The 26,912-nt window shown below is 40.3% G+C and overlaps 1 protein-coding gene across 1 annotated transcript; it reads left to right on the forward strand.

Annotated features, from left to right (window-relative positions):
• Window positions 1–6,733: 6,733 nt before the first annotated feature.
• Window positions 6,734–11,955, forward strand: tent5ba (terminal nucleotidyltransferase 5ba). Its single transcript, XM_076971692.1, has 2 exons — window positions 6,734–7,106; window positions 9,774–11,955. Exons 1-2 carry the CDS (start codon window positions 6,951–6,953, stop codon window positions 10,797–10,799), a joined length of 1,182 nt encoding a protein of 393 aa, XP_076827807.1. The 5' UTR covers window positions 6,734–6,950; the 3' UTR covers window positions 10,800–11,955.
• Window positions 11,956–26,912: the final 14,957 nt, after the last annotated feature.

Genomic DNA, 26,912 nt, shown 5'->3' on the forward strand with positions numbered 1-26,912 from the left:
CTGAAACCTTGTGTAGGTGATTAGACCAAATGGAAAGTAAAAGTTCTCCTCTGAGTTGCATTTGCTCCTTGTATAGGTCTCCATGTGCTTCACAAAAGAGTGACGCATGTAGTGGAGCAGCTCAGCTATGTCAACAAATAAATATGAAATCATATCCAACAAATACCAAAATGGATAGATGGAATTTATATACTGTAGGTATAAGACCCAGAAACCAAGATGACTTCTGTCTAGAGTATGCTATGAATCACACACTATGAATCCAGGTTAACTGCATTGATGACCTAAACAGATTAGTGTTTCAATTATTGTATACCTCAGTGCAACATAGCTTAACACTTTCACCATATCTGATAATGAGAAGTACCATTATGTGTATACATGATGTAGTTCTCAGTCATTTATGTACACCATATCCTACGTGTGTCTGGGTCTGATCTTCTGATCAGTAAAGACCACCCACACATTCTACAAAGTGCTGTCCAAAGGTGAAAGTTTCAATCTTTTTTAAGTCAAATAATTACTCTTTGGATGTAGCTTAGCTGTCAGCAGTTTTTGAAGTTAAAGCCCTGTCTTCACATCCCAGTTTGCCTAATCTTGTCCTCCAAATTTCATATTAATTTTTGACTTTTACATCTGGAATTTCTTTGACAGTAATGTTTGACAGTAATTGACAAATTGCAAATGCCTGTAAACATTGAATCTACACATCAAGATAAATATGTAAAGCTGGTTAGAGTAACGTGTGGGCCTTAGATGGCATTAGATGTTCATAGCAGTGAAGGGCACACCATAGAAATATGAATGTTTATTATGGTCATGTTTGTTTATAATATCCTCCTAAATCATAGGCCAGTTGATAAAGATGAGCAAAAATGGTGTTGAAAAGATGCTTGGTTATCAGTTACATACACTTAGATGAAGATCAGTGAATTTATAGAGACAGAACTGACCTTCATAAATAGGCACAGCCGATTAAAAATATTTCAGACATATAAAATGCTCATCTCCACTATCAGGGTTTACTCCAAAACAACTGGAACTTAGACTGTGTGATTATTGGATCAAGAGATAATATTTCCTCCAATTGGGCAGCAGTTGGATAGCCGCAGGAAATGGCTGCATCCCAGGGTGTTTCCAACGCTACAATTAGAATCCATAGTTCAGTGCCTTTGTGTTAAACTTTATCAGGGGTTATAATTCTTGAGGGCGCTGCATACAGACACACTTTGTAACAGACTGACACTAATGTTTGTTTTTAGCTCAAACTTAGAAGTTATCTTGGATTCCTAAGCATTGTTTCTGTACTTGTAGCTATGTTCATGTAGTGTTGTATTATTCGCACAGTGTTTGAGCACTGTTGGAATTGGATGTAAATACCTTGTGATGATAAATGATAAAACGCGAATGATGGATGTGGATTTCAAAACTTTTCACCTGCGGAATCATCAGAGCATATTAAATAAGTAATAAAGATCAAGTTAAAATGTGTCATGTAAACTGTAAGTAGCTGTCCATTGCTACGTGTAAGGTCAACTTCCACCGAGGTGATTTATGTGAAGGGCTTTGTGCGTTATGGTATAATTTTGCCTTAAGTCACTACTTTATGGTTTCAGTTTGCCTTGAGTGTGGATAAACAAGAATCGTTCTAAGGATCTTTACAAGTACATTTAACCAGCAAAAGCTTTTTCAGTTTGTCTAAAAACAGTGGGAAAACTATCCAGACTGCTATATAATAAATACGTCAGCACCCATGGAGCAATTCACTTGATTATGCTTTCTTTCTGGAGCAATAACAGTAAAAATGAAGGCTGATAAGACTGTGGCCATAAAAGTCGTTGATAATCTGTTCCTTGGGTTTGTTGCTGCATCCCAGATGACTAGAAGAGAAGAGATTGCCATCTGCTTCTCAGTTATTCATAAACAGCAACAACAACAGAGTTACAGGGTCAAATAAGAAATAGCCACAAAGGCAGGATGCCGGTCACTGATAATAATACAAAATACTGATACCTGCAGTCTGTTGATGGAAATACAGTAAATTGTAAAAAATTTTATTTTTAGATATGTCTTGCGCATAGTTTTGATGTAGTATCATATGGCTCATATGTGAAGACCTTTTTTTATATACTTATATTACTCCAAAATTATTGATCTAGGACACACACACACACACACACATTTGTCCTTGGCAGCAAAGCTCAGTCATCTACTAATGTGTCATCATCTACTAATTCTGAGCATCTGATGTTAACTGCCAAAGGCTACAATATGGACTAACATTCACATTCACACTGGTGGATGTGAGCGAACCAAAAGATGAAAATTATTTTATAAACAAATCATTTATCATTGTTACAGAATAACACATGCCTAACTACACGGCGAGGCACCAGTGAGTGGAAATTCTACATAATACCTGCAGTACAGGATTCAAGTAGCTCCCAGTGGAAATGAGAAATGACTTTCCAATGTGTTGCGAGCAGCTCCCCCCATCTCTGTGTAAATATGGGCAGCAGCGGGAAGACCTCAGTGTTGACCCCAGTCTTTCTGTGGAAGTGGCTACTGGCTTTATTCACCTCATTTACTAACATCAGCATGGGCAGAGTCACTGGGCACTGAAATTAGGATAGGCTACATTCCTGTGGTTTATATTCAAGGAAGTTATTAGCCTCAGGCCATGGTGCAGTGAAAATGGGCCACACTGATGACTTTATAACTCTGCCACTAGGCTGGTGAGTAGGAATGTACTACCTGACACCACCACTGTAATTCCCAAGAAACGTCTGTACTCAACCCATACTCATATCTTCATAGTGAACACGATCAAGACTCTGGCAGTGGAACGCGAAGCTTCATGATTTAGACATGCAGGACAAACAATGTCTCTCTACAAATTCCTTACTGCAAGTATTTGTTTAACCCTCGATTAAAAAGCAAAGTTTAAACTTGGAATAACTTTTCAATAGAAATGCATAAGCTGTGCTCACATATGATGTATACTGGATATGTCAATTGGCAGAACTTTTTGTGAATTGGGAAAGATTTCTTGTGTCCTCTTTTCGTTACCATCTAGATAAGGCAGACAGATGTGGGAGGATTCTTCAATACTTGTTTGGACAGTGTTAAGTAACACTTCCAAAGGTCCTTTTTAAGGTCTCTCTTCCCTTGAGACACTCCATTTGAAGGGGTGACCTCATTTTTTCTCATGCTATCTCTGTGGCTTTTCAGATGTGCTGTAAAATGACTTTGTTAGAGTATCAGATGAACTAGTTACTTTGAATGCATGACTGGTCTGGCAGCTATATGAGAGCAGCCACCCACTTTTAAATGTTTCAAATAAACTCTGTGGTGTAGCATTGATTTGAACATTCACTCATTTACGTGCTTTTTAAAGAATATATGAAATCTTCAACAATATACCGGTACTACTTAAATGAAAATACATTTTAAAAGTACAGAAATGTATCTATATGAAAATACATGAATTGGCAGGATATAAGGTCACATAATAGAAAAACAAAGTTTTAAGAGCAAATGCTTTGTATTTATCCCATTTTACTTATCATCACTTCATTATCGCTCCTTAAAACAGCTGACTATTCAAACATTTCCATGTTGCTATGTATTTTTGTTTGCATGGCAATGCCAAGTACTCCTTTTGTAAGTGTCCCAGCCCTGTTATAACACTGTAATCCTTCAGCCTTTCACAACATGCTGTGCTGCTGGTCTGTATGTGTTAACCGCATGTAATCATATATGAAACTTACATAATAAAGTATTATATCCTCTGCTTGACTCACCTGGCTGTCTGTGACACAGGCACAGAACAAAACAAATCAACTGAGGGAGGGAGGGAGGGAGGGAGAGAGAGAGAGAGAGAGAGAGAGAGAGAGAGAGAGAGAGAGAGAGAGAGAATGTATTGCAGGACCTTTGGAGTGATGGAATGTTTGGTTTTGAACAGGGCTTACAGATGTGCTGTGAATAAGCAACAAGTAGCTGCTTCTGTTTTATCTTTCCAGTAATGTCAAAAAGAACTTTGCAATGCTTCTCTTTTTTAATTCTTATAAATAGTACTCTGTGCTAGAGGTTCCATGTCATTCTGTTGGTTTTCTTTGACCATTCACCAAGTATTGCACCCTGGAAATTCGGAAGATCTGAAATTTGCAAGATTCAGTGTTACTATATATATTATGGAACTCTGTTATCAGTACCAGTTTCCCTTGTTAACTTGCAGATCTAAAGATTTGTAAGCAAGCAATCACTCAAGAGGAGCTCACACTACAGGTGCCACTCAGCTTATATAACTTTGCTCGAGAGGTTGAACAGCTATTGTAGGAAAGTAAGGACTCCTGCATCTTATCAAACCCAAACTAGAACAGTAGACTCTATGACCTACAGAAAGGAAAATCCTGACCTACTATAATCACATAAACACTACTGTTGCCATAACTACCAAATGTCTAAGCCTATTTCTTTTGATATATGAATGCTGTGTTTTTATTCTTCCCTAAAACTAAATGGGGGTCTATCCAAATGATATATGACACTACTGTGTGTTTCGTTCAGCAGTGTTTAGAGTGAGTCATTGCACCATTGCACATATGATGGACTAATTTCCTTAGATTTGATAAATAATATATTCTCAGCCAAACTGTGCATGACTAGCAAACCAGCAACTCCAATTGAAAACCTTTTGTGGTTTTGTGAAACAGAGCACTCAGCGTCATAACATCTACCTCTTATTAGTCATGGCTATTTTCAGCTTTATTTTATGCTGTGATGTCAATCTTGTGACATCCTGGTCTATTGTCACTCCCATGAAACAGATGTGCCTTCTTACCAGTGACATACATCTCCTTTTTAAGGATAACTCATAGTGCTCCATAAGTAAAATATAAATACAAATAAATAATAACTTGGAAAAGGATTTACGATTGCCTAATAGATTAGATGCCTAAAACTATTCTTTTAACTGAATGAATGAGTTCAGTATATCACTCATTTTCAGAAAACTATTTCATTATAAGAACACCAGCAACTAAATAGCATCCTTGAGGTGCTTACTGTTTATGTTATAAAAGGTTCTTTGTCTATTTGAGCTATGTGGGGTTTGAATAAGTAAGGTGTGATCAAACAGTGAAAATCCAACTCCACCCACTAGACTTACAGCTCCAGTTCATCTAGTACATAAAGATCCAAAATTTGCTGAACCAAAAGACACTACTAACAGAGACATAATCAGTAATGTATACATTTAAACGTCTGTTTCTTTTAGGATTCAGGTATGTCTCACTGTTTACTGGGTGTGGATTCCTACTCCCAAAGTGTTCACAAATGATGTTGCAAATCTTGGAAGTCAACAAGCCAACGATTGTTATTCTTTGATCAGCCAGACTGAATCTCGTTATATTTCAGTTAGACCATCTAGCTGATTAGATCATTCCACTTGAATCCCACCCAGTTTGCAATGTGCAGTGCTGTAGTAAATACTGAATTGCACAATAAAGCTGCATTATACTGCATTGCACATATGCAAACTGCACAAATTTGATGAATTATTCCATAACTGATTGTTTCTAACTTTTACAGTGTAAATAAGCTAATTCCGTTTCTGAAACGTACAGAGGGCTATCATGAAATCAGTTTCTATGTGTTCTTATTAAACTGGGTCTTGCCACTGTTCAAATCCTTTCTGTCACAAAGCGACATAGTTAGGGTATTTACAGAGGCCTAATTACCATGAGAGTGATTTACAGTCTCAGTAAGTTCCTTAAGGCTATTAACTTCCATTCAGTCAAACAAAACAAACCATAAATGCAACTAGAATTCTGAATTTGACTAATTAATATTCAATATTCAAAATATTAGTTGAGGAATTTTATGGCTGCTCTTTCTTAGAGGGTGATTTCTGTATTTCAGTTTTAGTTTCATAACTGCGCCGGTCGCAGTCTAAGAGGGACACACACACCGTCTTTTTCTCACTCGCGCATGCGCACTAACCCCGCTCATCATCATTATTACATTATTCTTAATGCTTATTGTCTTCTTTGTCCACAGTGTAAGACCCGCGGGTCCTCGTCCTCCCCGCTCTTTACCGAGGTAGTAATCGGCACCAATCCCTGAAAACACCAGTTACTGTTATCAGTTCGTTTACACATCAAGGCTACAGTTAAATTTCCAATGGAAATATACATGCGATAATTTATCTAGGTGGAAAATACAACTGAATACTTTCCACAGGCTTATCGTTCTCTTATAATCGTAATCAAATCAAATTAACCTCGTTCCATGTTACTGAATGCTCGTTCAGATTTGTATAATAAACTTTTTGAATTGACAATATACCATAGGTTAAGTAATGTTTATATTATGTATTAATTTTCACAATTATTAAAACACGACATGTAAACTGTGTTCGTAAATTGTGGCTTAATTGTGACTCAGGTTATTAATAGATATGTAGAGTTTTTTTTTTGTTTTGTTATTTTTTCTTTCCAATTATTCCCATTTTAGCTGCAGATTACACCTAAGTGAAGCTCTTACACTTTAAAATAAGACAAAATCATAACCACGTATTCAACATCATTTCTGCCACACCGAGTATGGACCCGACCAGAAGTTCTTTAGGACCAGCGGTCCACAAAAAGTGCACGAGCTCCGTGTCCAATCAGCACGCGCATGTAAATCCGGGCGGTATATAATCTCACAGACGGCCGAACCAGGCAGAAGAGAGATGTAGGAGACTGCAGGCAGGTCGTGTAGACTGTGAAGGTAGACTGTAGCGGAAAGTTATCAGGAAGACCAGTTCGGAACTGATTAAAAAAACACCAAAACCCATCGACACAAGGACGTGAACCTTAGCTGTAGTTCAGTGTTGAAACCGGAGACGGCGGCGTATCTTAGAAAGTAGAGCCGTTTTTCTCCGGACCGTTTTTTCTCACACCGCCATGACATCCGGTGATGGGTCGGAACAGAACCGGCGGTTTAGTGTCTTATCTTGGGAGCAGGTGCAGCGTTTGGACTCTATTCTTGGCGAGACGGTTCCCATTCACGGACGTGGAAACTTCCCGACGCTTTCGGTTCAACCTCGGCAAATCGTGCAGGTAAAATGCGAGGATTACAGCCGCCAGTCGTTATTCCTAGTCCGATTAGTCGCTTTTACTAATCCGAGAGCTTATTTTGCTGGTTGTAACGTTTAAATTAAAATGTAACATTTGTATCAGTCATCTTCTCATCAAAAACATCTTTTATAGTTTTCTAAAACAGGTACCCATGACTTCATCATGTACAGATGCCACATACAGATTATGCAGGTTAGGAAATAAGTGGTTGATTATTTAATCTAGGGATATAATCCAGAGTGTCCACTGTCGCCAATCAAAAGCAGAAGCTTGTAAAGGCTACTTGTCTGTACATGTTACTTGCAGAACGTCTGTGATAAGCAAAACATTTTTAGCCTTTGCCCCTTGAGTCAGTGGACAGAGAATGTGCCATGCTTAGCTAATTAAACAACTATGTTAATGACGCAGATGTTCTTGCAAATGCTACACTTTTCTTGACCCCTGGGACATTGATCCCTGAACAGACTGCATCACAAATATCCACAAGATTTAAATTCCAGTCCTGGTGAATCCAATATAAACACATTTTGTTAACACCTTATTTAAATCATCCATTCTTCCAAATATGTGATTCAAACTTTATCTACATATTCCCTTAGGTTTGCTCAAAAACGTATGCGATGCTTATTTTGACATGGGCAATGGTGGTTATGTGTAACCTATATTATTTAATCCCTACAATAATCATTGTTGGCAGCACAGAACTGTCATGTCCTCTAAGCCCCCATGGATCTGTCCAAAAGATGGAAGGGTCTTCTGGAAGTGCCAGCCATGTGGGACTTGTCTATCTTGTTTCATAACTCCCTCTATGATCTTACAGTTTCTGACATATAGCCAGTTGAATAAAAGCACTTTGTACATATAAAATTAATTATTATTATTATTATTATTATTATTATTATTATTATTATTATTATTATTATTATACATTGAAATACAAATAAAAGACAATGTTGACTAATTAGCTGTCTGTTATTTTTCAGCATGTAAATATGAAGATGCCCTGACAGTGTACCTTCAGTTTAGTGATAAAGCTTGTTTTGATGCAGGGTGTGTAGAGGAGGTGTTTGAGAGGTTTGGGAAAGGTTGCCGACCTTTGCTTGTTCAAGCTTGCGTAAGATGTCTAGCATATGAAGGATAGGACTCGTTTTGCGGAATAACAATGCACACTGAAAGCTCGGCTTTACTCATCAGGATGTTGTGAAAAGAAGCTATGCAGTGTTTTCATTTTACAGCAGTAGTTTAGTGCACCATGCATTAGTAGCACCTAAAGGCTGAACTCAAAAACCATGTTAAACATCACATATAACTCTGAGGGGGTGGACCTGCTTCAGAAAAAAATGTCTGCTTTTGTCTTGAACCCATACTTAACTAGGGCACTGTTAAGACATTATTACTGACAAAATATGTATGTGGGTGTATCGGCTTGCTGGAATACTGTAGACTTTAAAAACTCTAGATAGGTCCTGCAGAAAGCACTGCACGCTGTTGCACAGCATATGACGTAAAACTGCCAGTAAGCTGTGTAAACTATGGCAAGCTATCCGTAGGCTAATGTATTCAGTGTCGTAATGATTTGTAGAGAAAAAACACCACTCTTAATTAGAACAGATATCCAACTGAGATGTGCACACATACTTAAATACTTTTGGAAGATAGAATCCAAGCCACAAACAGGTTGTGACACATGAATATCTAAATAAAGTGTGACTACATTAAGCAATTATGTGTTCTGTATCCTGCAATATTTTAGGGATGCGTGTGACTTTGTGTGTGTTTCATTAAGAAACACTGAATGTGGCTTGTTACTCATTTTGTAGATAGTAGAAATAGATGTTTCAGACTGCAGTTTAAGGTCAACACATTTTGTGCAGTTAGATGCCGTTTTCTGTATTTGTGGGCTCACTCTCAATTTGATGCTGTTGATTTAGTCTTTGGCTAAATCTTGGTGTATAACTGGCTCACAGTGTTCTACCTGCTTTGCCTTTCTGTCATGTCTTTCACACTTACACGCTTAGTCTGTCTGGTGAAGGGTCAGTTCCACAGTTGAGAGCACAAACTCTATAGCACCAGTCAGAGTAGTTACATCACAGCACTGTGCTAATGATCTCTGGTTTTCTTCTGTCCATTGACTGACTGTGACTTAGTAGAAGGAGACAGTGTGCATGGGACAGTCGTGCTCTTGAGCTCATAGACATAGTTACTTCATATTAACCCATGGATCTCATAGCAGTTCGTATTTCTGTAATAAAACATTTCTGTTTGGTGTCATTTTCCTCTTGCATTCTCTAATATTATTATTTTATTATGTATAATAATGAACAGGTGTGCAGGCATTATGGAAATGTTTGATCAGTTGAAAAGCAAACTGGGAAATCCTGATTTAACTTATCTTGGTGTGTGACGGTATTTGCAAGATTACTATGCAATTTACCTCTTAAGCATATGCAGGCTAATCTCTTATTGTAGGATCATGCTCATGATAATAAAATTGCCAAATCTGAGTGTTAAAAACCACTTGGTATGCTTGGTTAAGTCCACTGCCAAGTATAAATCGGAGGTGTAAGACCTGTTTTAAAAGCAAATATCTGTCAAATATTTACTTATTATTATTTACTTTTCCTTTTGTTTGGAAATGTGTCTTTCTAGGTTGTACGAGCACGGCTGGAGGAACAGGGAGTGACAGTGCGGGACGTCCGGTTGAACGGCTCCGCAGCCAGTCACGTCCTGCACCAGGACACGGGGCTGGGCTACAAGGACTTGGACCTGATCTTTGGAGTTTCTCTGTCAGACGACCAGGCTTTCCATCTGGTTAAGGGTGTGGTTCTGGACAGCCTGCTGGACTTCCTCCCAGAGGGCGTGAGTAAGGAGCGTATCACGGCTCTGACGCTGAAGGAGGCGTACGTGCAGAAGCTGGTGAAGGTGTGCAACGACTCCGACCGCTGGAGCCTCATCTCCCTCTCCAACAACACGGGCAAGAACGTGGAGCTGAAGTTCGTGGACTCTCTGAGACGGCAGTTTGAGTTCAGCGTGGACTCTTTTCAGATAAGTCTGGACTCCCTGCTGCTCTTCGACCGCTGCTCAGAGACACCCATGTCTGAGAGCTTCCACCCCTCCGTGTTGGGCGAGAGTGTGTATGGGGACTTCGAGGAGGCGTTCGGTCACCTGCGCCACAAGGTCATCGCCACACGCAACCCGGAGGAGATCCGGGGCGGTGGGCTCTTGAAGTACTGCCACCTGCTGGTGCGGGGTTTCCGGCCCAGATCGGAGACGGAGATGAAATCGCTCCAGCGCTACATGTGCTCGCGGTTTTTCATTGACTTCTCGGACATTGGCGAGCAGCAGAGGAAACTGGAGGCCTACCTGCAGAACCATTTTGTCGGCATGGAGCACAAGCGCTACGACTGCCTAGCGACACTACACCACGTGGTCAACGAGAGTACGGTGTGCTTGATGGGGCACGAGAGGCGTCAGACGTTAAACCTAATCGCCACGCTGGCACTGCGGGTGCTGGCTGAGCAGAACGCCCTGCCCACTGTTACCAACGTCACGTGCTACTACCAGCCTGCCCCGTATGTACGGGACATTAACTTCAGTAACTACTATGTTGCTCACGTGCAGCCAGTGATCCACACATGCGGTAGCTCCTACCAGACGTGGCTCCCCTGTAACTAACCCCAGCGACTCACTGTCCTGTGGGGAGATGCACAAGCACCTGATTGTTGTGATCTCTACAGTGAAAATGAGATTATAAACAAAGGTAAACTGAGATTAGTTCCTTTATTTTGGTACGACTGCAACGGACTGATCATTTACTGCTGTATGTCTGATATGAGCCCATTCTAATACATATTCTATCGCATTCTCATGTATTGTGTTTGCCGGCTGCATGTATGACGGTTGATCTTTCACATGCAGCAGTTATTACGGCTCGGATCTGCAGCGTTTTTCTGTCTACATGCTGCGCACCAGGATTTGGGATATGGTGATGTAAGACATGGTTGCATTTTTGAGGTGAAAAGTAAAAAAAAAAAAATTATAGTTTTTTTTTTTTTTTCTCTAGCCTGACTGTGGTTTCAATCAACCTCTGTTTTTCTCTCTCCATTCTTTAAAGGACCAAAGTCATTTTATTTTTGCTAAGAAGGGAATGTTTATTGTAATTCCAAGTGCCTACAACAAAAAAAAAAACATGTGCAAAACAGCAAGAATATCATGTTTTTCAAGATCCTCTGTCTCCCACATTAAATGTAAATCTTTATTTTTCATGGATGGAGACGTGTATTTTTATGCAATTAAAAAACCTAAACCCATCCTAAAGATATGTTTCATTCTTCAAAGGTAAACATACAGAGAAATGGTTTTAACATATCTTGACAGAGACGTTTTGTGTAAACAGTATACAAGCCTGCCTTTACCTCCAACTGTTCACCAAAGATCTGAGATTTATGGTCTAAACGTGTGTCATTCTGTAGCTGAAGCACTGGATGCATTGCTGTTGTAGGCAATGAAGCTTAAGAATCCTTTCTAAAGGACAATGGTTTCTCTTTCTGTTGTGACACTAAAGCTACTGACAAAGGTCTTTTTGTTTACCACCCATGTTGCCAATGAAATCAGAATCCACTTTGCTTAATGCCATATTCACTTTTGTTAGTGTCATATCAACAAGATGACAGGTAAAAAAAACATGATATTGCAGATGACATTCTTTTGACTGGGCCAACAAATTTATGGTTGTGAAGGTTGGTTAGAGACATTATATTCGATTGTGGTTTGAGGGACACAATCTGAAACTTTATTTGAATGAAGCTTAAATACAGCTTGAAAACAAGTGTCCAGCTGTTAGTACAAAATCCTGTAGTATGTTCTTGTGTTATTTATACTCATTGCTGAATAAAATGAAACAAAAAGAAAAATAGGCAAACGCATGACTGAAATGTATGTTAAGTTAAAGTAGTATAGAAGTTTATAGGAATGTACTAGTATATGATACAGTAGTGGAGACTGATAAAGTACCAGACTGTAGTTTAAGAGGTGCAGTTCCACATCAGAGGCAGTGGAGGTGTGCCTGTAAAAGCTGCATGTAACATATGGTAAGGACTATGTGAGTTGGCTTTTGTTTTGTACAAGTTAAGCCAAGCCTACGATAAAGGTCTTTCAAAGTCCTAGAAATATTCTCACACATTCATTAGCTTCATGTTGATCATAGTAAGAGTTGAACTGCTTAACAGCTATTAAGCAACAAGTGTTTCTTGTATTCTAAAGTGAATTCCACTTGTTTCTGAGACTGAAATGAACAGCTGGATGTTCTCTGAATTAATGTATTGTCACATGTATGGAGTATGTACGGTCCCTAACCGCACCCCCACTGATATATTGGGCTCTACCCAAGTGGGTTAGAATAAGCACCAAGAATGTTCTTTGTCTGTTGTCTTTGTTTTTGCAAGTCACACCTCTGTACATTCTGCTGCTGTTCATTACCTGTTAAGGGCAGAGTTTGTCCTACTTGCCAGATATAGACTTATGGGAAATGAGATGTGTTCTCTGAGTTAGTGTGATTAGTGTCATTTCTGATGTGTGAACCCCAAGTTAGTGCGCACGGTAAAATGAGTGTAGACTTATTTTCATGTACTGGCATATGAATCACTCATACTGCCATTTGTTTCCCAAAAGTGCAAAATGTTTATTTTTTAAGTATTAGAGGCGATGGAATATTTATTTAACTATGGGACCAGAAACGAAACCTGCGTTCCACAGACATTCAGGGTTGAATAATAAATAATACACTTGCTGGCAACTTGTCAATGTAACCTAACCTTTCTTGTTAGTGCAGATACAATAGATGTTGCGAGATTATCATTTACAGTCATACTGAAAGTAAATCACCCTGGATAAGAGCACCCACCAAACACCACCTTTATTTAGCCAAATAAAATCAGGTTTAAATTATGAAATTATTATGAAATTTGATTTAGAAATCTGGGTCAAGTTTAAGAGGATGCTCTCTGGAAGCTGGTATATGTCTTCACTTTGAACATTGCATTGCCACTTTGAATGTCACATTTTACACAACTCAGCCAACTGGTTTCAGATGCCTTCACTGTACAAGACCTCTTTAGCTCCTGGGGTTCCGCATTGCTATGAAATTACATAAGGAACTGAAATAAGGAACGCACTGTTCTTACAAGGATCAAACATCACTTTCAAAATAAAGCAATTTAAAATTAAATATACATGGATTGCATGGTATTAATTAGTCAGAGGCAAAATATTAATTGCTCAGAAATCATGTCACTGAATTTAAATAAGGCTGGCAGTGAAGTTCAGAGTCTCTGTTGCTTGTTTAAATTAATTCATTATTGACTGCTATATAGTGTCACTGTTGTATACCAATAAATCTATATATAACAGTCACAGAATTAGTAATAGCAATTAATAGCTTTATAGATCTTGACCTATCTTAAAGGATACATTTAGATGTGAAGAATTCATTTAGGTCAAGCATAGAACATATGGAATGTAGTAACTACAACTGTTACTGCCCGCATTATGGACTGTGGTTTAAGCCCCATCTGGGCACGCTCTATGCCATACCAATAGGAGTCCTTGGGTACAACCCCTAAGACTACATTTACTTTTGTCTGTAGCCTGTTTGAAATTGTAATTCTCTCTGGATAAGAGTGTCTGCTAAATGTGTAAGATGGAAAGTCTCAGTGGTAACATTACATGCTGGAGGTGTGACCATCACGTCCACAGGGTCACTTGGCTTTACAGTGTTTCTGAGGGACGAGAGCACCGGGTGTTCTTATATGGCTGTGGTGGAAGGGCTGGACTGCACTTACTGTCTAATGCTTGGTGTTAGACATCTTGTTATTAGGTCTAAATATATGTGATCAGCCAGCAGACTGTTCAAGGCCACAGGTTGCTTGAAAACACAACTGCTGCTGTGTCTGATGATCTTGGTATTTTCACTGTTACGTTTGGTGGGTATTTTGGTTGGACAAATCAACTAGAATTTTGAGACATATTTGGACATGAAAAAACAAAATGGGACACTTTCCAATCAAGCTCCTTTGCTGCTTTAAATAATATTAATTATTATATTATTATTTAAAAAATTAAATAATTTTACATAATGTAAATTCTATATATTGATTTCTATTGTATAAGAAAGCTTTTCCAGGAGGAAAATTGTGAGTTTTATAGGTAAGGACGTTTTAGCAGAGCTGGTAAATGGTTCATGTTCACTAATTTCCACATTCTGCTGGAGTTAAATTTGATTAATATGCTTTCTGTTGATTAGTTGTACACTGACAAGCTCATAAACCAGACCAGTACAGTCAGAATAAGAATCGATTTTGAGATAAATAACTGTTATCTACAAACAGGTTGTTACGGTAAGTCATGTTTACTGTAAGTCAACAGGTTTAGGCACATTCTTTTTCCATATAAGCCTTATAAACCTGTTCATCCACTATTTTCTGTATGGTGGGTACAGACAGAATACTTTGATCTTCCAGTAAAACAAACAAGGAAGTAACTTCTTTACTCCTTACCTCACTTAAGAAAAGTAAAAACCTCTACCAGACTGCTTGTAACTGTTCCTAACTGTTTGAATAATTACAACAAAACACAACAACAAATATTATCATTTCATTACAAATGTTAACTCGTGTAGCTATACGGGAGTAGTCAATCCGGTCCAAGGTCATAACGAGGTTGCAGAGTCCAAGAGGCACCAGAGGGCTAGGCAGGAGACGAGGTCTTGGGAACAAGCAGAGGTCGGTACACAGGAGAAACAACAGGAAGGTAGAACACTCGGTACGCAACATAGTTGGCAATATTTTGCAACCAGGAAGTGAAGCGAAGGTGTATAAGAATGTCTGGGAAAGAGGGCGTGGTAATGAGAAACAGGTGAGTCCAGTTAGGCTATCAGTTGTCATTCCTGACATTACCCCCCCTCAATGGAGCGTCTCTTGACGCTCCACGACGTGAAGGTGGTGGGCCACGGCGGGCTGGGAATTGCGGATGTGCAGCGTGGAAATCAATTATGAGAGAGGGACAGAGGATGTTTAGTGCCGGTACCCAGGCCCTCTCCTCAGGACCAAAGCCCTCCTAATCGACAAGGTATTGGAGACCACCGCGTCAACGTCGAGATTCCAGTAGTTCCCGGACAATGTACGCCGGTCAACCGTCGATGTCCAACGGCTCCGGGGGACAAGTAGGCACAGAGAAGACTGACATGGGGCTGAAATGTACAGGCTTAATGAGAGAGACGTGAAAAGTAGGATTGATGCGATACTGTGGGGCCAATAGGAGTTTATAGGTAACAGCATTTACTTTTTTAAGAACCTTGAATGGACCGATGTACCGAGGGCTGTTTCCATAGCTGAGGGTAACTTGGGGCGAGGAATTAAATGACACATCTTTGAAAATCTGTCTACCACGACACAAATGACAGTGTTATTTTCTGAAACAGGTAGATCAGTAACAAAATCGATAGCTAAGTGAGACCATGGTCGACGTGGTACAGGTAACGGGAGGATCTTACCGGTAGGTAAGGTGCGTGGAGTACGTGAACGAGCACACACCTCACATGCGAGTACATAATCGCGGATATCTTCCTCCCACGATGGCCATCAGTACCTTTGCATGATGAGCTGTTTGGTCTGAGTTATGCCAGGATGACCTGTCCCAGCCGTGTCTTGGGCGAGTTGAGGCATATGCCCCTTTAATGTTACTGAAACATATTGTTTCCCTTCAGGCAATCTTCGGGACCTGGGTCAGTATGTAACGCCTCGTCCAAGTTGTCTTGTACATCCCATCGGATAAGGTCAAAGAAGCAAGAGTCCTTTAAGATACGCTCCGGAGCTCTGTCACTCCATCACTCCGTCACTTCGTCACTCTGTGTTTTCTTGTGTATTCGAGATAGGGCATCCGCCTGGGTATTCTTTGAACCGGGTCTGTAACATACTGAGAATTGAAAACGAGAAAAGAATAGAGCCCACCTTGCGTGACGTGGATTTAAACACTTGGCGGATCTTATGTACTCAAGGTTCTTGTGGTCGGTATATACTATGAAAGGTTGTTCTGCACCCTCCAACCAATGACGCCATTGTTTTAGTGTGAGTTTCATAGCCAGGAGTTCGCGATCTGGATGGGAGATAGGGTGCAGCCGAGGAAGGAAATCGTGGGAACGTGGATTTCACATTTCTCAGCCTTGACATACAAATTATTCTCAAGTTCGATGTGCTCCGTGATGGAAGGGGAAACTAGGATATCATCAATGTAAACAAAGACAAATCGATCAATCATGTCACGGAAGATCTCATCCATAAAAGTTTGAAACACCGATGGACTATTCAACAACCCATATGACATCACCTGGTATTCGTAGTGGTACAGTGACGAATGCTGTTTTCCATTCATCACCCTCACGTGTGCGTATTAAGTTATTAGAGCTTCCTAGATCTAATTTAGTGAAGATAGTAGCGCCCATTAAACACTCCTGTGAGGCTGAAATGAAAGGGAGAGGGTAGGGATACTTGGAAGTGACAGCATTCAGTGCGCGGTAATCAATGTACGGCCATAATCCACCTCCTTTCTTCTCCACGAAAAAGAATCCGGCAGCTACTGGAGATGTGGACGGACAGATGAATCCTTTCTGAAGAGCTTTGCTGATATACGACTCCATGGCCACATCTTTGGGACGAGAGAGAGGGTACGGTTTGGATCTCTTCAGCAAGGTTGTTCCAGAGAGGAAGTCGATAGCACAATCACAGGACCTGTGCGGGGGCAGTAGACTAGCACGGCTCTTATGAAACACGTCTGTATTTTCCTGATATTGTTTAGGAACAGCCTCAGAGAGGGACGTGTCGGGTCTCTCAACAGCAGTGGAGCGGAGGGGTCCAATGCATGCAATGTTCTAAACAGTGTGGTCGCCACCTTATCAGTGCTCTAGTGTTCCATGAAAACTCTGGGTCATGACTCGCCAACCAGGGAAAACCGGGTTATAACAGGATCTCGGGGAGAGGGCACCAGGTAGAATTGTCTCATTTCAGAATGAAATAGACCCACTCTGAGCATCAGGGGTTTGGTACGTACTTTCACCACTCTGTCTCCGTTGGGTTGACCATTCACTGAATTTATTCTGAGGGATTCACTGGTTCTGTGGGAATGTGGAGTGAATCAGCTAACTCAGTGTCTAAGAAGTCACCTTCTGCACCAGAGTCCACTAATGCTGAATAGTCATTGGTGATACCACCCCAGATGAGTTGTACAGGCAGGTTAAGCTGGGACTTGCTACTAATAGAAAGTAAAGGCATGCTTACTCTGTCTTGCAAGTGTGACATGCCTCTGGAGTGGACATGCTTCTGGACAGGCGAGCTGGGCATCTGTCACGGAAGTGACCCTCCTCACCACAGTAGATGCACAGACCCTCTTGGATGCGATGGGCTCTCTCTCGCACTGAAAGGGGAGATCGGCCCAATTGCATGGATCATTACGGGTTGATTCACCCAGGGGATGAGGTGGCTGAACTGGGGAGATTGACCTGTTAGATCTTACAGGATCCGAACGGTGAGTAGTTAATACCTTATTCACGTTCATGGCAGCTTGAACAAAATCCGTAAAAGAGAGGCTTTCACTCCTACAGGCCAATTCTACTTGGAGATCGGTGCTCAACCCACGACAGAATATAGTCTCCAGTGCTGAGTCCCCCCAGCCACTTTCTGCGGCTAATGTGCGGAACTCTCTAGCATTATCAGCAGCACTACGTCTCCCTTGTTGGATCTCACACAGTTGTGTGCCGATATCACGTCCTGCTGCGGAATGATCGAAGACGGATCCAAACAGTGCCGAGAACTGATTCTCTGACTCCAAGGATGGATCTTTACTATCCCAAAGGGCAGTACCCCAGGCACCCGCTTCTCCGGTGAGAAAGGACAAAACAAAGTGTACCTTCTGACGTTCGGTTTGGAACTGGGCAAAAAATGAAATACATTGAACATTGCATTAGGAAATTACGGCAACGATCAGGGGAGCAGTTGTATCATTCTGGAACAGCAACCGGGATACTTGAGGGTAATACCGCTGCTGCCCTGGATGTAGGGACTGCAGCACCTAGATTCTGCGTGGTGGTGGTGGCTTGATGGACAGCCTCAGAGAGAGCCCGGATGGCTTCCTGGTTACGAGCCATCTGGGTGAGTTGTCTGATACATTCATTCAGCGCAGCGATAGTAGCTTCCTGGTGTTCCAGACGGGCTTGGGCTTTTGCAGCATCCATGTAGATGGCGAAGTATTTTGTAACGAAATGATGAAACGGAGAGGGATCCTCGTGCAAAAGCACAATGCGTTTTATTTGACAAAACGGTACAATAGCAAGGTACGAGATGGCAATGGATGTACAAATGTTAGCTTGTGTAGCTATACGGGAGTAGTCAATCCAGTCCAAGGTTGTAACGAGGTAGCAGAGTCCGAGAGGCACCAGAGGGCTAGGCAGGAGACGAGGTCTAGGGATCAAGCAGTGGTCGATACACAGGAGAAACAATAGGAAGGTAGAACGCTCGGTACGCAACATAGTTGGTAATACTTCGCAACCAGGAAGTGAAGCGAAGGTGTATAAGAATGTCTGGGAAAGAGGGCGTGGTAATGAGAAACAGGTGAGTCCGGTTAGGCTATCAGTCATCATTCCTGACATACTGCTGGATATTGCTGTATTCCTTCATTATACTTTATTTTTCCTAAATTCGCTGGAGTTTTTGCTGAGCAGCTGAATAAGAACAATTTTATATTGTTAGCCACACTTAGAGTCCCTAACTGTAATGCCTGAAAACTGGGTCACAAACGTTTGGAGCCATATAAGCAATGTTTGCTAAATGGAACTACCTGAGAAATTATAGGTCAAAGACATCCCTTCAACAGCTCACAGTGCTGAGACAACTCCAAGCCTCTGAGCCTGCAGGGGGCAGAGGTGTGTATTCGTAACCAGACAGATCACTCTGAACTTCCTGAAGCAGCTATAACTCCTGCACATCTGATAGTGAAAATGTATGTATGATTGGGAATGGACATTTGTAACAATTTAAATGGGAAAATTAAATCAGTGTTGATGCAGTTTGATTTGTATGGAAATTAGTTAATATGTCAATTAACTAGTTTATATAACAGTTATAACAATGTATATTGTAGAGAGAAGCATGTAATGCTTGTGTGACATTCTGTATTTGCATGGACTTGCATATGCCATGGGTTAAAGTTCTCCGTCACTACGACGGATTTCCGTCATTTGATTTTTTTGGGGAAAAAATCCGTCAAATCATAATAAACAACACACACGCGCGTGCTATCTGTTTTGTGGCCGAAATATGATCCTCTCACTGGCGCTCAGCAGCGCTGGATGGATGACGGCAGTGTAATTTGATTGACTTGCGGTCATTCCGCCTTCTGATTTTCGGACATTACGTAGAAAAGTGACCTCCCTCCTGCCTGTGAGCGCGCGACTCCGTACACCTCGCGCTAAACTTGCGCGAACGGCAGAGGCTACTTGCCGCGTCACAATCTTTTTACAGTGTTGTCTGAAACGATATGTGGTAGTATAAAGAAACACCCCTCAAAAACAGGAATGAACATTTACCTGACAAAAATTAATGTTGCTTTGTGTTTCAGGTTTGAAAAGTGCTGGAATTTAGGCTAAAGTACTTTAAAATGCTTGAAATTGTAACTACTTCGTTTCACAACAATCTGTCTGATTGAACAGTTTTCTTGTAATTCCAGGACGAAACATGAGACAACGTGAAGACGTTAAGATTGGGCGTTTTGAAAATAAACAACCATTAAATAATGTGATAAAAAGCGAATGATTTCAAATATATGTAGAAATATTTAACTTAAATAAATTTAACGTTGAAAACGTGTTGAAATGGACCTTGAAAGTGACGTACAAGTGCTTTAATTCCACCTTGTTAAGGTGTATGACCCCAACAAGCATGACTTTGTTCATTGCGCTGAAGCGCGGACCCTCGCGCCGCTCGCGCCTATACTTGACGTGGCGCGAGGGTCCGCGCGGCGAAAATGACGTCATCGCTGTGGCTCCGCCCGTGCGCGAGCGCCTCGCGCGCAGTGGATTCCTGAGGTCGTGCACCTCTCGAATTTTGTAAATTTGCGCGAGCCGCGCTAGTAGAATGGACGCATTTGAGGAATTTCTATCTGAAATTAAGTTTCAGATACACCAGGTACTACATGAAGCGATAAAAAATACCCAAAATAGATGTTACCCACAAATGTGTATACATAGACACATAGGCTTAAGCCTGGTTTATACTTTCAAGGCTTAAACCAGGCTTAACATGGATGGTTTTGTTCTGTTTGTATTTAAAATCTCTATCCAGTGGTGTGATTTAATTTGCCATTTTTGGACATTTAATTTTTTGTAACATACCTACTTAAAGCAGGTAATCTTACTGCTTGTGTTTATGCGATAGTGAATCTGATAAAAACAAGAGAGCTTCATACCTTTTAAAACTCACCAGGATTCACTAAATTTGACTTGATCTTTAAATAATTTTTAATTATTATTTCTTCTCTCCTTACACAGGCTGTTTAGATAAATATACTTTATAAATGTGTTTATTGTGTAGAATTAGGCAAAAGAGGCTGTGTCCCAACTACACCACATTTTCAGTAGTTGCTGGCATTGTCTTTTGCCAGGAAAAATTTTCAGTCAAATGAAAATTTCTTGCTTTAACCCATGGCATATGCTCACATGCTTTGATTGCATGCTATATTATTATATATATTATTAGTTTTAGTTTAATATTAGGTCCTGTTTTGTTGTATTTTATACTATTTGTTACTATAAAGCATTTTTAACCTTCTTTTAAAATGTGCTATGTAAAAAGTATTATTATTTTCACTTTAGTAATGCAGTACTAAACAGTAATGTTCTCCATTACTTCACATCGCTGTATTACTGTGTAAGCTACCCTTTGGACTGCATCCAATAATGAAAGGCCACACAGCAGGAAAACCAGAAATTATGCACCAAGGATACCATGGAGAAACACCAGCAGTCTGTTCAAGAAATGCAGGGAAATCACTGAAAGTTCTGCACTGAAGTTCAGTGCTGATAATGGTTTGAAATTTTACTGATACATTGAAAACTGGCTGTTCAGGTGAATATTAACTGATTCACTATTTGAGTGATCAAATATGGTTGAATAAGAGACATGATTTTCAGGCTATGTTAGGTATTATACCTGGGCCATACTCTTTGGGATACTGGTTCAAACGATTTGAGTATAAACAAGTAGCACGCAGTCTATTAAAACTACTCAATCATGGGGTAAATCTTTACATTTTTATCCTTGCAGATCATTGTGTTGGGAGTTCTGAGCAGCGTCTGACTCCCTTGTGCTGGTTTTCCAGAACCATGAGAAAGGTCTGATAAACAGATGAATGTTCTAGATGTTTTTAATTAAAGTTTGTTTTGGTGATCATATGATTTTCTTAAGGTGACATAATTCTGCCGGAGTTAAAAGGAAATACATGACGCCGTTGCACTATATTATGGGATACACCCAGAGAGCCATCTGCTGTCTCTTTGGGTTGTGTGGCCCTAGAGAACCTGCAGGGTTCTTCTTATTCTGCATCACCAGCTCATCACGCCTCTGTGGCCACGTTTGTTGGATCAGGAGTATTCCGATCAGAAGGACTCCATGTTTCTTATACAGAGTGAAATCTAATGTTCTTGGACTCCTGTCTCAGCTTCTGATTGCAACTATCACTGGACATGGAAATGGATCATTATGAAGAATGCAGACCATCTGATGGAAAAGGAAGGGGAAGAAGCAGGAGAATGAATGGCAACCGGAGACACAATGACAGAGCAAGTGCACGAGAGGGACGCGCAGACCGAGCGTCTCCCCCCCTCACGCTCCCTTCCCAGAAGAGAACTGGACCTCTGCATTCCACACATTGCAGCACGCTGACAAACAATCCCAACTTTATCCCCAGCACGTGGCCAGGCTGAATGGGTGCAGTGTCTGGGCTGCGGGCTGTAGTTTACCCAGCGAGAGGGGCAGAGCCGGTGCCTGCCGGCAAAGCCCCAGTGCCCCACTGAGCTTCCGCACTTCTAAACCAAACATGCGTCTACGTTAGGTGGTCTGGTAGGCCTGAGCACCCAAAAAAACACGCTTGCTTCAGATGGGCCGCCAGGGGCCAAGGGCAAACATCTTGTGGAGCAGAGTGAGTGAGAAGCATGGATAAAGAGGCAACAGGTTGAAAGATGTTATTTATGATCATGATTTGCCTTTTAAGGAGGCAAATTTTTGTGTAACGTACAAGCATACAATGACATTTAACTTGTATTTTGAATCTTAAGTAAGTGCAGTTGTTTTCACTTCATTGTGGTCTTTCAATTATAGATGTACTTTCTCCTCTCAGTACTGGCCTTCGAACTATCTCATTACATTTGGATCGTATCAACTGCTATCTTTTAAATTATATGTTTAATGTCAAGTTTGAAGTTTTGAAGTTTTTAAAACTATTTTTTATATTATGGGACGATGGTTCTAACTTTGGGCTGGACAACCATGTTGAGTTCCAACTGCAGTGCCAAATGTCACTGTCACATCCTGCTATAAACATGGAAATGTAGAATGGAGTTCTGAAAGTCCGATAGCATGGCATACTCTCCTACTGCCGACGTGGCATACGTGCATGGCGACGAGGCAGAGAGCAACCAGAGAGCTCTCTCACTCTGTCTGTATTTACAGTATCCGAGGATCCACCCATTTCTCATCCCACATACTGCCCTGGGTCTGATGAAAGCTGTGGCCTGTTCTGCCCATGGCCAGATGTTCAGGTGCAGCTTTTGGCCAGAGAGGTGTCCTGCTGGTTGTCAACTCACACTGCACATGTGGTCCTTGTGTGAAGTCTGCAGGGGGAATGAACTTAGGATGTTATCTCAGCTTGTGGCTTGAGTTAAGAGCGTAGGGTGGAGGGGGTGCAGTGTTATCTGTGGGGCTATGATCTCAGACATGGGCTCTTCCAAGCGAAGGGAGTGGAGATCTTGGTGGGCTCACAGAGCCTCCCTCTGTCTGCTCAAACAGCATGTCATTGTCTGGACTTACTCCTCACTTTCTCCAACGCCAAGGACTTCATAGATCCTCTGGAGGCGAAAGTTTTTTCCTCACTGACAAACAAAATAAACCCAACACCCCGGGAACACACACACAGGGTGAGGCTTCTATAAATAACCTCACTGTAACCCACATAAAATTCAAAAGCGCTCAAATACTCAAAAACATCCACATCACTTTTCAATTAAGGTTTTATGGGATGTATCAGTGCTACACAAAGACATCAAATCAAGCCAAATATTTGCTTGCGTCCTTAAGTATAGCTTATGTTCTTAAGCATCATGCTTATACTCTTTGTTTTCCGTCCATTTGCTCATCCTTTTCTCTCAACTTGTTTGTCCATTTTTTCATTTGTCTGTGACTTCAGAGTTTGTGGTTTGTCGTTTTGTTCAAACAGACAAAACACAACGCTTGCCATTTCCTCCTAAAATGTCATTAAATGTGAAGTCATTTGCCATGATTTCCAACAATAGTGTAGGTGACCTACACACAAAGTGAAATATTGCCATGGCAGTGGAAATTCCCTTTTCAGGAGCACTTGGTGTAGCTACATATAGGACACAAGCGTGTACAGCAAGGATGTGAAGTAACACTAGCTGCACCAGCAGAGAACAGTGCCCACTGTGCTCCGTTGTGATGTTAAGCTGGTGTTGATGTTGTCACGTTCTCTTCATTCACTTTTTGAAAATTAGACAATGTTTAGTGCTGAATAAGTATACATTTTCTATATTTAGGCACCCTCCATTGAAATTGAACAGTAAAACTCAAGTGAGCTACAAAGATGTGAATATCACAGGTGGAGTGGAACTGAAGTCTAAACACGCAATGTGCCAGTTCTGTACAATAACTTGTAATGAACTCGAAATATTTTAAAGGTGGCAGTGTAAGAACAGAATGTTTTTAAAGCCCAACTTTCTTTACATTGTTACTGTTCATTTAATGACCCCTTGAGCCAATTTATTTATATGGATTTAATCTTCTTTCAAAGATCCTGCATTATTATATTACTTATTATAATACATATTATTATTTTATATAGTAAGCTGCTGTATCATTTATTGTATAGTTGTGATGAATTGGTTATACTAGAATAAAGATTGCAATGCATTTGGAAATTAGATGGAAACTGAGATAACGTTGGTTGTAATCAGATCCTTTAAAAACATGAGCAGTGTTGGTGTCCTGCCCTAGCCACAGATGCAGGTGATTGGTCCAGCCTTGCTCTGCCCTTGATGAGAGAAACTGGACTGCTTAGGATATCACTTTACACTGGTGATGGGAAGTTTAATCCTGGTACAAAAGGCCTTTTGTGAGCTAATATTCCTTGGGGTGGTCCACAGTTTAACTAAGCAAATAATGAGTTGTTTGTTCTAACTTACTTGTTCTAACATAGTTGTTTTAACTAATGTATTGTTTACTTCTAACAAACAAAACAAATTGGTGATCATTTGAATGTGTTTCTGGAATCCAGAATGTGAAATACTGAATCATCCATTAAACTGCCCAAAACAACAAAGCATACTCTTAACATTACTAGAATTCCGTCAGTGTGCATCAGTAGCATTACTGGATAACTAGAACATTTTAAAGATGTATGTATGTATTCATACAACCATGAAGAAATTGATGACGTACTCAAATACTTGCACCATGGCCACAGGGACACGTGCACGCCTACATACTTCATTCTGTTTATTACATTAGTCAAAACAGCAATGTCCTTATACGTCACATTATTTAAAATGCATCTAATGTAGTATTAAAACAAGACAAAAAAAGTTTGTGCCATCAAAGCAGACCTTAATCCAATCCAGTCTTAATTCATAAAAACTTTGCTTTCCTCCAGATAGATTTTCCTCCAGTTGCAGGCTTAATTTTGCACTGAAAAGGAGACATTAATCTACTGTAATATTTTCTCTGGCATTTGGCTGGATTTTCCAGAGCCCTGAGCTAAAGTTCTGGATGTAGCAGAGCCAAATGGCAATACCAGAATGAACGCTCTGTAGATTTGTTGCTAATGTGAGCTGTGGAAACAAATACAGAAACTTTATGTAGAATGGCTTCAAGCAACAATATCTTATCTCTGTCTTATCATACCTTATCATAAGATATAATGGGTAAGAATCCCCTGATAAAGCAACTCTGGCATGCTCAGAGTATTTCAGAGTCTGAAGGGTGGAGTGAAGGGTTTTAATCTGAAGGTAAAGAATACCTTAAACCATTTACATAGCTCTGCACAAAGCAAGCTACACCACGAATTATTTGTCAGATTTGCTTGAAAAAACAGAAAAGGTTTACTGTAAGAATAATGAAATATTTTCAAAACATGCTTCCTGGTTCATTAGTTGGTGTTTCACAATGTTGCAAGTTAATCATCTGAAACGTATTACCAGGATCAGTGTGTTCATCAGAGTACAGTATAAGCTCTCTATTCTCTATTTATAAGCTCTATATTCCCTATAAAGCAAATGCATGACAGACATGACCAAGTGGCAGGTATCAAACATTGAAACGATTGGACACACCTAGTTTATTTATTTTTAATATTGTCCACATTTAAGGAAAACAGTGATGGTGTCAAAATAATGAAATAACATGACCATGCTATGCTAAAACAAAGAAAAAAAGTTTATTAGATTGTAAAGTTCTTCAGAGCCGTCCATGACTGGACAGTTTGGGATGATGCTCTGGATGTACTTGGTGTTCTTAACCAGCTTCATGAGGCAACACCTGTGATGCCCTGAACACATTCTCTTGTACTCTGAACACTTGTAGGGTTTTTCTTAGGAGGCAATTAAAATGTATTTAAATTTTCATTATTATTTTTATTTTATACACTGTAATTATATACTGTATACATTCTGGGAAAAAAAATCATATAGGCCATCAACATCAACTATTTTTATTTGTCTTTTAACTAAATTTAAGCATAAACCTTTGGCTAAAATGACTTTATGACTATACATAAAACATTGAGAACATACATTGAGTCAGCTCTGTCCAAATGTTTGACTAGTATATGTATGCACAAATCTACATGGGAGGAGCCACAGAGAATGATATAAAAAAATCAAAGCTAAGATATAAGCCAGATCATCACAGAAAAACAAGTAACAGTGAAACAACCAGGCATACTGAGAGTAGCTAAGATGCAGATAAGACTCTGGTAATGTGGCAATGCCAGATAATGGAAACATTCAGCAGAAGGAACATGAGAAGATGGAGTAGAAATAGGGTCTGAAAGAGGAAATGGAAAGACCGTAGAAGGTTAACACCAAGGTTGTTCCTGTGGCAACAGGGAAATTTGGTGCTGTGACCCTCAAGGACCTCATAGAAATCGGTAGACCAACTGATTAATGATATAGCCCTTGGTCTTGGCAGTATCACAGTTGCACTGTCATCACACAAGATAATGATTAAACTGACTGGCTTTAACCTATACACTGTCCAGCTGAAGAGGTGCGTGTTCAGTAATAGGCCCTAATTCCTCCTCTAATGTTGTCAACCCTAGTGATGGTCTTAAAGACTACTCAGAATATAACTTGATATGACAAGGTTGACTCACTGGAATGGTCATCAGGTGGAGAGGACTTTTGGTATATTCTTTGAAATTTGTGTAATCTGTCCTAGCCTTTTATTACACTGAACAAAG

Source organism: Brachyhypopomus gauderio, chromosome 13 (assembly GCF_052324685.1).
Source record: "Brachyhypopomus gauderio isolate BG-103 chromosome 13, BGAUD_0.2, whole genome shotgun sequence".
Classification (NCBI taxonomy): Eukaryota; Metazoa; Chordata; class Actinopteri; order Gymnotiformes; family Hypopomidae; genus Brachyhypopomus; species Brachyhypopomus gauderio.

Excerpts from the sequence above, each read along its gene's own strand:
- tent5ba (XM_076971692.1), top strand. The coding sequence starts at position 6,951 with ATGACATCCGGTGATGGGTCGGAACAGAACCGGCGGTTTAGTGTCTTA. Across the intron at positions 7,107-9,773 it reads AACCTCGGCAAATCGTGCAG|GTTGTACGAGCACGGCTGGA; the intron begins GTAAAATGCGAG and ends GTGTCTTTCTAG.